Source organism: Kryptolebias marmoratus, linkage group LG13 (genome assembly GCF_001649575.2).
Source record: "Kryptolebias marmoratus isolate JLee-2015 linkage group LG13, ASM164957v2, whole genome shotgun sequence".
NCBI lineage: Eukaryota > Metazoa > Chordata > Actinopteri > Cyprinodontiformes > Rivulidae > Kryptolebias > Kryptolebias marmoratus.
The window spans coordinates 22894523-22904146 of record NC_051442.1 but is presented as its reverse complement, the minus strand read 5'-3'; the positions used below and the strand labels follow the sequence as shown (position 1 = coordinate 22904146).

The following is a 9624-nucleotide window of genomic DNA, read 5'->3' as shown; positions in this document are numbered from 1 at the left end:
CAAACACAAATCAACTGAACACATAAATGACAAAATGAACAGGTTACAAAAACAAAGAGAAGGTGCAGAAAAATTGGACACTGAAATCAAGCAAAAGCTTTTAACCTTTGACCAACACAATGAACAAATGGCTTCCTACAAGCAGCTATTTGAGAAGGAAAAGGAAACTCTAAAGACCATCCTTTCTGACACAATCAAGAAGAAACAAGATTTGGAAAATCAACTGAACCGTGTGATTGAAATTCAGGCACAGGATATAACTTTCATGAAAGGTGAACTGAAACAGGGGAAAGACAATCTCGACAAACTGAGAGGAACAATAAAATGTGAGAAGGCAATACAAACTGAAAAGCTTTGCGATCAAGATGTGCTAAAATTAGATTTTAATCAGCCTAACATTTTTAGTGGTAAGAAAGATAGTATGGATATAGCTGCATTGTTAAAATCTAATCAAACGCATTATCAACCTATGCATGATGAACATGATTTTAAAAGTGTCAGTAGACTTGCAGATTCTGAGAGGGAATGTTCACTATCTGAACATGAAGTAGAAGATTTACAGAAACAAAATTATGGAACCTCAAATAAAATTTTTGGAGAAAAAGATGACTTTATATATGAGGAAAAACGAGAATATTTGCGAAAGTTGTGGAAGGATACCAGAATGGAACATAAGGAGATAGGTTTAATGAAGTACAGAGGCCAGGAAATTAAAAACAACTTGGAGAAAAGACTAAAAGTGATCAATAATTTTGTTAAAAGAAAATTGTCACCAAAAGAAAAAATACCAAGTGACTGGGAGAGTGAAAGCTATTCTCTTAATAAAGAATATGTTGAATTCCAACAACTTAAGGTCCCCATGCTCAGTGAAATTGAGAAACTCCATCTCAGTGAAACAGGGACTAAGATTGTCACAACTAGTGAAAAAGCTAATCAAACAGCTCAGGTAGATGTACTTACATTTGATGCTACAATGCAAACACCAAAACAGTTCACAAAAAACAACAAAGCGTGGAGTAAAATAGGAAAGGAAACAACCGAAGAAGTTCCAGAGACATCAAGTGGACTTCTGTGTCAACTCCGACATTACTGCTGCCGCTGTTGCTGCCAGTGTTGTGCTTGTCAAAAACAACTGTGTCCAAACAAAAAATGAGGTTGTGTCATCTTCACTAACATGTTCATTTTGATTATTTGTGACAGATATTTTTATTTTTTAGACAATTATACCAGTTAATACTTTGCTTTATAACACTTGAACAATTTACCAAACTTGTGAAAAGAATTGTGTGTGTACCATATGCCTGAAAACAATTGCCAAATTGTAAGATTTCCAGTAATAAGAACTGATTACTGAAATTGTATTTAATTAGGCTAATCGTCAAAGTACTTTGTCAACATTTGTACTGCGAATTTATGTTTTGAGTTTTATACATTTTTGCTTATGTTTCTTTAAGGATTTATATTTCAAAAGTAGAATATATAGCAGTGTGTTTTCAGTTACAGTATAATATGTAACATTTGTGCAGCTAAGATATAAGATGTGATCATATATTTACTATTTTAAGAACAACTGTTTAATTTTCACTTGACAATGAGTCTGTACTACTAAGCATGATGTGGGGAACATATGGATCCACTTTCACATTAATAAAAGCAATGTTAAATATCTAAAAACCAAGCTTGTTGAGTGTTATGTTGCTTTTTTCTTTCTCATTTTGAATTCATTAATGCATATTGTTATGTTAAATTTTTTTGCAATCTGAAACAATTTCATAAAATAAAACCTAAGAAAACCTCCAAGATAGAAGGAAATTAAATCTGAGAATGTTTTACCCAAGCACAGTAGTAGATATTTATTTAAAAGACATGTTTAGCGAATCTTTATTTAGAAGGTGTAAACAAATAAATCATATAAAGTTAAAAGTGAAACTACACTGTCCCAGATTCTCTAAGATACATAATAAGAATATACTTTATTGCTGACTGTATTGAGTTTAATCATTTTTACTGAATTGAATTTAGATTTATTTATTTGCCAATTCACAATGAAAAGAAAAGATACTATACAACAAAGTAAACAGTCTAATTTCTGTAGATCTACGAAGAAACCATTTTAACAGGATAATGAGCAAATTTATCAAATATTACAGCATCATTCACTCAATCATAATTATAGACAATCAATGGAAACTATCCATCCATCTATCCATCCATCAATCCACCTTCTTCCGCTTATCTGGGGTCGGGTCGCGGGTCCCTCTCCCCAGCCACTTGGGCCAGCTCCTCCGGGGGAATCCCAAGGCGTTCCCAGGCCAGCTGAGAAACATAGTCCCTCCAGCGTGTCCTGGGTTTTCCTCTTCCTCCCAGTTGGACGTGCCCGGAACACCTCATCAGGGAGGCGTCCAGGAGGCATCCTAACCAGATGCCCGAGCCACCTCAATTGGCTCTTCTCAACGTGGAGAAGCAGCAGCTCTACCTTCCGGATGACCGAGCTTCTCACCCTATCTCTAAGGGAGAGCCCAGACACCCTGCGGAGAAAACTAATTTCAGCCACTAGTATACACGATCTTGTTCTTTCGGTCACTACCCAAAGCTCGTGACCATAGATGAGGGTAGGAACATAGATCGACCGGTAAATTGAGAGCTTTGCCTTTTGACTCAGCTCTCTCTTCACCACGACAGACCGGTACAGCGCCCGCTTCACTGCAGACACTGCACCAATCTGCCTGTCGATCTCCCGCTCCATTTTACCCTCATTCGTGAACAAGACCCCGAGATACTTAAACTCCTCCACTTGGGGCAGGACATCTTCCCCGACCCGGAGAAGGCACTCTACCCTTTTCCAGTTCAAGACCGTGGCCTCGGATTTGGAGGCACTTATCCTCATCCCAGCTGCTTCACACTCGGCCGCGAACCACTCCAGCAAAAGCTGTAGATCACGGGCTGATTAAGCCAATAGGACCACATCATCTGCAAAAAGCAGAGATGCGATCCTAAGGCCACCAAAACGGATCCCCTCAACACCTTGGCTGTGCCTAGAAATTCTGTCCATAAACATTATGAACAGAATCAGTGACAAAGGGCAACCTTGGCGGAGTCCAACTCTCACCGGAAACGAGTCTGACTTACTGCCGGCAATGCGGACCAAGCTCTGACACCGGTCATATAGGGACCTAACAGCCTGTATCAAAGGGCCCAGTACCCCATACTCCCGGAGCACTCCCCACAGGATTCCCAGACGGACACGGTCGAACGCCTTCTCCAAGTCCACAAAACACATGTAGACTGGTTGGGCGAACTCCCATGCACCCTCAAGGATCCTGCTGAGGGTATAGAGCTGGTCCAGTGTTCCACGGCCAGGACGAAAACCACACTGCTTTTCCTGAATCCAAGGTTCGACTATCTGAACCCTCCTCTCCAGAACCCCCAAATAGACCTTACCAGGGAGGCTTAAGAGTGTGATCCCTCTGTAATTGGAACACACTCTCCGGTCCCCCTTTTTGAATAAGGGGACCAGCACCCCGGTCTGCCAATCCAGGGGTACTGCCCCCGATGTCCACGCAATATTGCAGAGTCACGTTAACCAACACAACCCTACAACATCCAGAGCCTTAAGGTACTCCGGGCGAATCTCATCCACTCCCGGAGCCTTGCCACCGAGGAGCTTTTTAACCACCTCAGTGGCCTCAGCAGCGGAGATTGGAGAGCCCGACCCCAAGTCCCCAGGCTCCACCTCCTCAATGGAAGACGTGCCGGTGGGATTGAGGAGGTCAGCAGCACACCACCTCCAGTATAAACAGTGTTGGTGCTGCACTGCTTTCCCCTCCTGAGATGCCGCACGGTGGACCAGAATCGCCTCGAAGCCGTGCAGAAGTCTTTATCCATGGTCTCTCCGAACTCCTCCCGTGCCCAGGTTTTTGCCTCAGCAACCACCCGAGCTGCATGCTGCTTGGACTGCTGGTACCCGACAGCTGCTTCCGGAGTCCCACAGGCCAAAATGGCCCGGTAGGACTCCTTCTTCAGTCTGACAGCATCCCTCACCGCTGGTGTCCACCAGCGGGTTCGAGGGTTGCTGCCGGGACAGGCACAATGGACAGGCACAGGTTTCAGTGGAAACTAAACAATATATTTTTCCAACACAAAGTAAAATTAGGATAACTGTGATCAGAAATAAAATAAAACAATTTGCTTTATAGCTGTTTTGTATATAAACAATACCAAAAATAAATGCACCTCTGAACACAGAAAGTGATTTTACATTATTATCACCCCTGTAATACTGTGATGAACTGATGACTTGTCCAGGTGTACCCCACCTGTTACCTGCTAAATGCAGAAAAAGCCGTGGGCACCAACTCACTGCAACCCTGAACAAGATCAAGCAGGTAAAAAAAGATGGATGGATGGATGTGTTTGGGTTCCAGGCAGTCCCTGGGAACTTCCTCCTTTTTTCTTCTTTCTCCTTTCTTTTTCTTCTGCCCTTGTTCACCTATCTTTTCATTCCTCAGGCGGAGTATGTGAGCAAAGCTTGCAGTTTGGGAGTCTCCAGCAGGTGTGTTTCTCACTTAATTCTCTTTTTACTTCAAGGGATTACACCTGCAAATTTTTACCTCATTTACCTGTATTTAAGCTGAGGTGAGAGATCATTCAATGACTGTAAGGATTTTTGGCTTCCTAGTTAGTTTTAGTGTTAATATTCCTCTAGTTTTCTAGTGTTACCTACCTGTGTTCTTCCCAATCGGATTTCTTGTGAGAATGCTGCCTAGTTGCTCCTCTTTGTGGACCTCTGTGTGTGATTACTTCTCCGTTGGCTCCTTCAACAACTGGATTTGTCACTTCAAGCAAAGACTACTTGGCAAACCTACCCTTTGGACTTACCTTACACTGCCTTTCCTTCGTGAACTCCTGGACCAGATACCTCCACTCCTTCCTAGAACTCAAAGAAACACAAGTAAGGAACCTAAATGAACATTATACCAATGTAAATCATTCTTCCTTAGACAACCTGCTGACAAATATCATCTTTGTTTTGCAGAGCTCTGATGTCCCCAGGAATCTCCCTATCCCTCAGTGCAAAAATAAAGCTTTTTGCAAATCTTCCCAGTTGTGTGGTCTCAGTGATAAACACTGAGTCTATTCCTGTTTTGGTAAAACTCTCTTATGATGCATGGATAGATAATTAAATCCTTGTTTAATGCTAAAATTGCCATCAAGGAGGTGGGAATTGAAGATCTTTCTGACAAGTTCTTATGGCAGGTGTTCCCAGCAAATCTTCACAAAATGTTTGGGTCTACCGGGTCTATCCAGCATCTTCCTCTGCCATCTGATCCAACTCACCATCAGGTGGTGATCAGTTTACAGCTCAGCTCCTCTCTTCACCCAAGTGTCCAAAGCATACGGATGCAGATCAGATGACATTACAAAATCTATCATTGATCTGTGGCCTAGGGTGTCCTGGCGCCAAGTGCACTTACGGACACCTTTATGTTCGAACATGATGTTTGTTATGGACAAACTGTGACTAGCACAAAGTCCAATAACAGAACGCCACTCGGGTTCAGATCAGAAGGCTGTTCCTCCCAGTCATGCCCCTAAGGTTACACTGTTGCTACCCGTATGAGCACTGAAGTCCCCTAGCAGAATGAGCCCCGAGTTGAAGCACTTTCCAGCACCTCCGCTAAGGACTGCAAAAAGGTTGGGTACTCTGACCTGCCTTTTGGCGCATAGGCACAGGCCCACCAGCCAACCTGATGGCGCAGGGAAACTACCCTCTCATCTAGTCAAAGTTAAATCACATTTATTTATAAAGCACTTTTCAGCAACAAGGCGGTTCAAAGTGCTTTACATAATGAAAACACAAAAATAAAGAGTCATCACACACAATAATAGCAAAAGTAAAATAAACAGCTAGGAAACTAGGATGTAAAAAGTTAAACTAAGCTTATCTAAAACAAGTCATACTAAAGATAAACTGAGGAAAACCAAACTAAGATATACTAAACTGATCATAAGCAAACATAAACTAAACTAAGATTTAAAAACCTCAGCTGAACAGATCAGAGATGATACAAGCTAAGATAGACTAAACTAAACTAATGGTACCGGAAGGCGAGTACAGAGGGCCAACTAAGAGTTAAAAGCATTTCAATAAAAGACCAACTAAACTAAAATAAAATATAAAAAAGCTTAGCCAAGCAAAACTAAAATAAGCAAAGGCAAGATAAAACAGACTACGTTATACTAAAATAAACTGAGGAAAACCGACTAAGATATAATAAGCTAAGATAAACATAAACTAAACTACTATTTAGGAACCTCAGCTGAACAGACTAAGATAAACTATACCTTTGCTAAAGCTAATTCAGCTAAAATTTCAGCCAATTCAACTATGCTAATGAGACCAAGGGGAGAGGGAGGGAGGGAGCAACATTAAACATCAGAGGAGAAAGGAGGGATGGAGATATGGATGGGGGCATCCAGCATTTGCCTCTGTTCACACAGCAACTGAGTCTGAGTGTTCACTGCTTGGCACATTCCTTCACACAGAGCAGGCAGCCTTGACATGGTCTGAACAGCTGCCAGCCTCTTCCGAATTTTACGATACGCCAGGTAACCTCCAAGTCCAAAAAGCAGAAATCCTGTTATCAGAAATCCAAATATGTACACATCTTCAATATCCTCGATCAACATTACAGATAAATACACAATCTTCCACTTGTTCCAGGAATCCATGGTGTATCCAGCTGAAAATGTCCTGCCAGGGCAAGAGGGCTCTCCTATGCCCAGACCTCTCGTCAAGAAAATTTGATCTATTGCATTGAGAGAACAGCTGACCAGATCCATAATAATTTAATTTGGAAATTATAAAAAGAGAGGCTCCAGAGAAAGAAAGACAATCAAAAAGCAGGACAGATGGAGGGGGAGGAAACAGAGAGAAGAAAAAAACATTTGCCTTTGCTGAGAGCAGAAGAAAGAAATCTACCATGGAAAACTCCCAAGCACAGGCATCACACCAGGGGACTATAAGTATTTCCACACTAGCCCGGTGGCTCTCATTAAGGGAAACTCCAGAGTGGAATAAGGTACAGCCCTTCTCTGAGATTGGTTCAAAAACCCATGTTGTGGGTTGATGTGAGCCCGACTATATCTAGTTGGTATCTCTCAATGCCCTGCTCAAGCTCGGATTCAGATTCAGACAACTTTAGTCCCAAAAGGCAATTCAGATTTGGCAGTTTCCAGATTTACCCCCATACATGTGCTCATGTAGAAATAATGGAATAAGAAAGAATTAAAAATGAGTTAAACAAACAAGCTGGCAGACGTGCTTTCTCAGGCTCCTTCCCACCAGAGAGGTGATGTTCCATGTCCCAGGTCCCAAGATCCACCTTTAGGCTAAATATATTTTATCATAAATATATTATTAATTACAGAAAAATGTTAATGAGGTCACTTTAACAGAATCAGGGCAATCCATCAATGAGTTTTGGTTTTTATTTGAGCACTAAGCTTAAAGTATTTTCATTCTAAAGAGAGTGAGGGTATCTCTCTCTCTCCTGCTCCACACCATCTGTGTGAGCACAGATCTTAAGCATAACATATTCACTTCAAAGCATTGAGAAAAATTGTAATAAAAAAAATTAAGCAGAGCAAAACATAAACAGATGATGCAGTGGTCCTTACTTTCCTTCTCATTTTTGTTTTCTAATATTTTTGTATATTGAAGGCTCTCATACAGTTACAATTGCAGCTGTGGTTGTGTAATAAAATAAAATCCAACGACTTGATAAAATGAGAGAAAAATTCCAACACAGCACAATAGTGAAGTGGTTGTTGATGTGCATTGCCATACCTTATACTACTGTCTCTGGGCCGAACAGTTATTTATGTGTTCAGCCTGATGGGGGCAGTAATGCACCATCAACGACTCTACTCTGCCACCTGGAAGAGGAGGAAGAAGAAGCAGTTAACATGACGGTGAGTCTGCGGGGCTTAAAGTGTGTGTTACCTACATTCAACTTTGTCTCCCGGAGGAAGTTGCTCCGTCTTTTCTTCACCGACACACTGTGTCGTCCCCGCAGCTCGGAGGTTCAGCTGCAACGCGCCGCTCGTTCCTCTGATCGGTTTGATGCTCCGAGAACATTTCTCGGCATTTTTTCCAGGTTTGGGTGCGTTTCTGACTCTCAGTTCTACAGAAGAACCAGCAGCATGTCTTCCAACGACTCGATGTCGCAGAGGATGGTGTGGGTGGACCTGGAGGCAAGTCATACGGATATGGTTATGGATAAACTCGGCTTGTTTCTGTGTAGCGACCTAATACCGCGGTGGCACAACCGTGTGTTGGTGAAGGCACACTAAATAAATAAAACTCTTTACTTTAACTGTCATCACAGTCTAAACCAGAGTAGCTGGAGGTCCTGATGAATACTAATTAATACATTTACAGCAAACTCTGTCCACCTGTGTCACATTTTGGGCTTTCCTGTTAAAAATGTCAGGGACAGATACGTAAAAGGTTTTCGCTTTCTTCAGCAGAACTTCACCAGATATAAACTGCGAGTTTCTATTGCGGTTAAAATTTAGCTGCACACGCGCATGTCGTATTACGATAGAAGTTGCAGTACGGGCCCTGTGAAAGGTCAAAAAAGCCCCAACAAACCATTTTGAAGTGGTCTTTTTTCACAATTAGATAATTAACATATAATACTGGACCTATAGAGGTATATGTTAATAGACTAAGTGTTCCCACTATCTCTCATTGTGGAGAATTGAAGAGACAAGATTGTTTTACAGAAGCTGCCATCTTGTATTTTTGGAACCAGGGTCTGCTCACTAGAAATGTGGGTCCCTGCCTACTCTACAGCACTCAATTAGGGTGTGACATGACCTTTGTTTTAAGGACGAAATAATACTAACTAATTCAAGCAACACTTATTTTAAAAACTGAAAATTGAAGCACACAGCAGCAGGATAAGAACTACATGAAGAACCAACAAGAGTCAACACCTGGGAGAAAAAGTAAAGATTTTTTTATTTTTACCAACATCAGTGTCCTGTTTGTTTACATAGAGGAGGCAGAACTCTGTATTTGTGCTAGAACCAGCCTACAGGGAGGCTGGTCCCATTTCAGGTCAACTTCTGGGTGAGCAGCAAAGGTCTGTCAGTATATAGGCGATTACTGGACCATATGAGATCCCAGAAGTTGAAATCCACATCGCTAATGCGCAAACTCTGGTTTCAAAAATACAACATGGCAGCTTCTGTAAATCAGGTTCTGTTGGCTTCAACTCCCAATAAGAGAAGGTGGGGACATTTGGTCTAATACACGTCGAAGGATTAGACACTGCAACATCACAATATGTATCACATACACTCCTGATCAAAATCTTAAGACCAGTCAAAAAATTGCAAGAATTTGCATTTTGCACTATTGGATCTTAAGAAGGTTCTAAGTAGAGCTTCACAATGTTAAAGGAAAAAATCAGTGTAAGAGACAAGAACTTTTGAGCAGGGAATTTTCTGCAAACTGCATTTACACTCAAACATGATTTTTTCAGCTGATCAAAAGTTTAAGACCATAGTCTTTAAAAGCCAAAAGCTGTGCAAAAATCTGGATTCCATGTCATT

General features: G+C 41.5%; 1 protein-coding gene across 3 annotated transcripts in view; it reads left to right on the top strand.

Annotated features, from left to right (window-relative positions):
* Positions 1–7914: 7914 nt before the first annotated feature.
* The window catches only part of smfn (small fragment nuclease), a 20539-nt gene continuing 18829 nt past the window's right edge, over positions 7915–9624 (top strand). Inside the window, exons 1-2 of one of the 3 annotated variants that reach the window (XM_025010539.1) lie at positions 7915–7974; positions 8079–8256. In XM_025010539.1, coding sequence (XP_024866307.1) covers positions 8206–8256 — 51 coding nt within the window. In that variant the 5' untranslated portion in view covers positions 7915–7974; positions 8079–8205. The other 2 variants (XM_017436057.2, XM_017436060.1) reach the window with 2 other exon arrangements.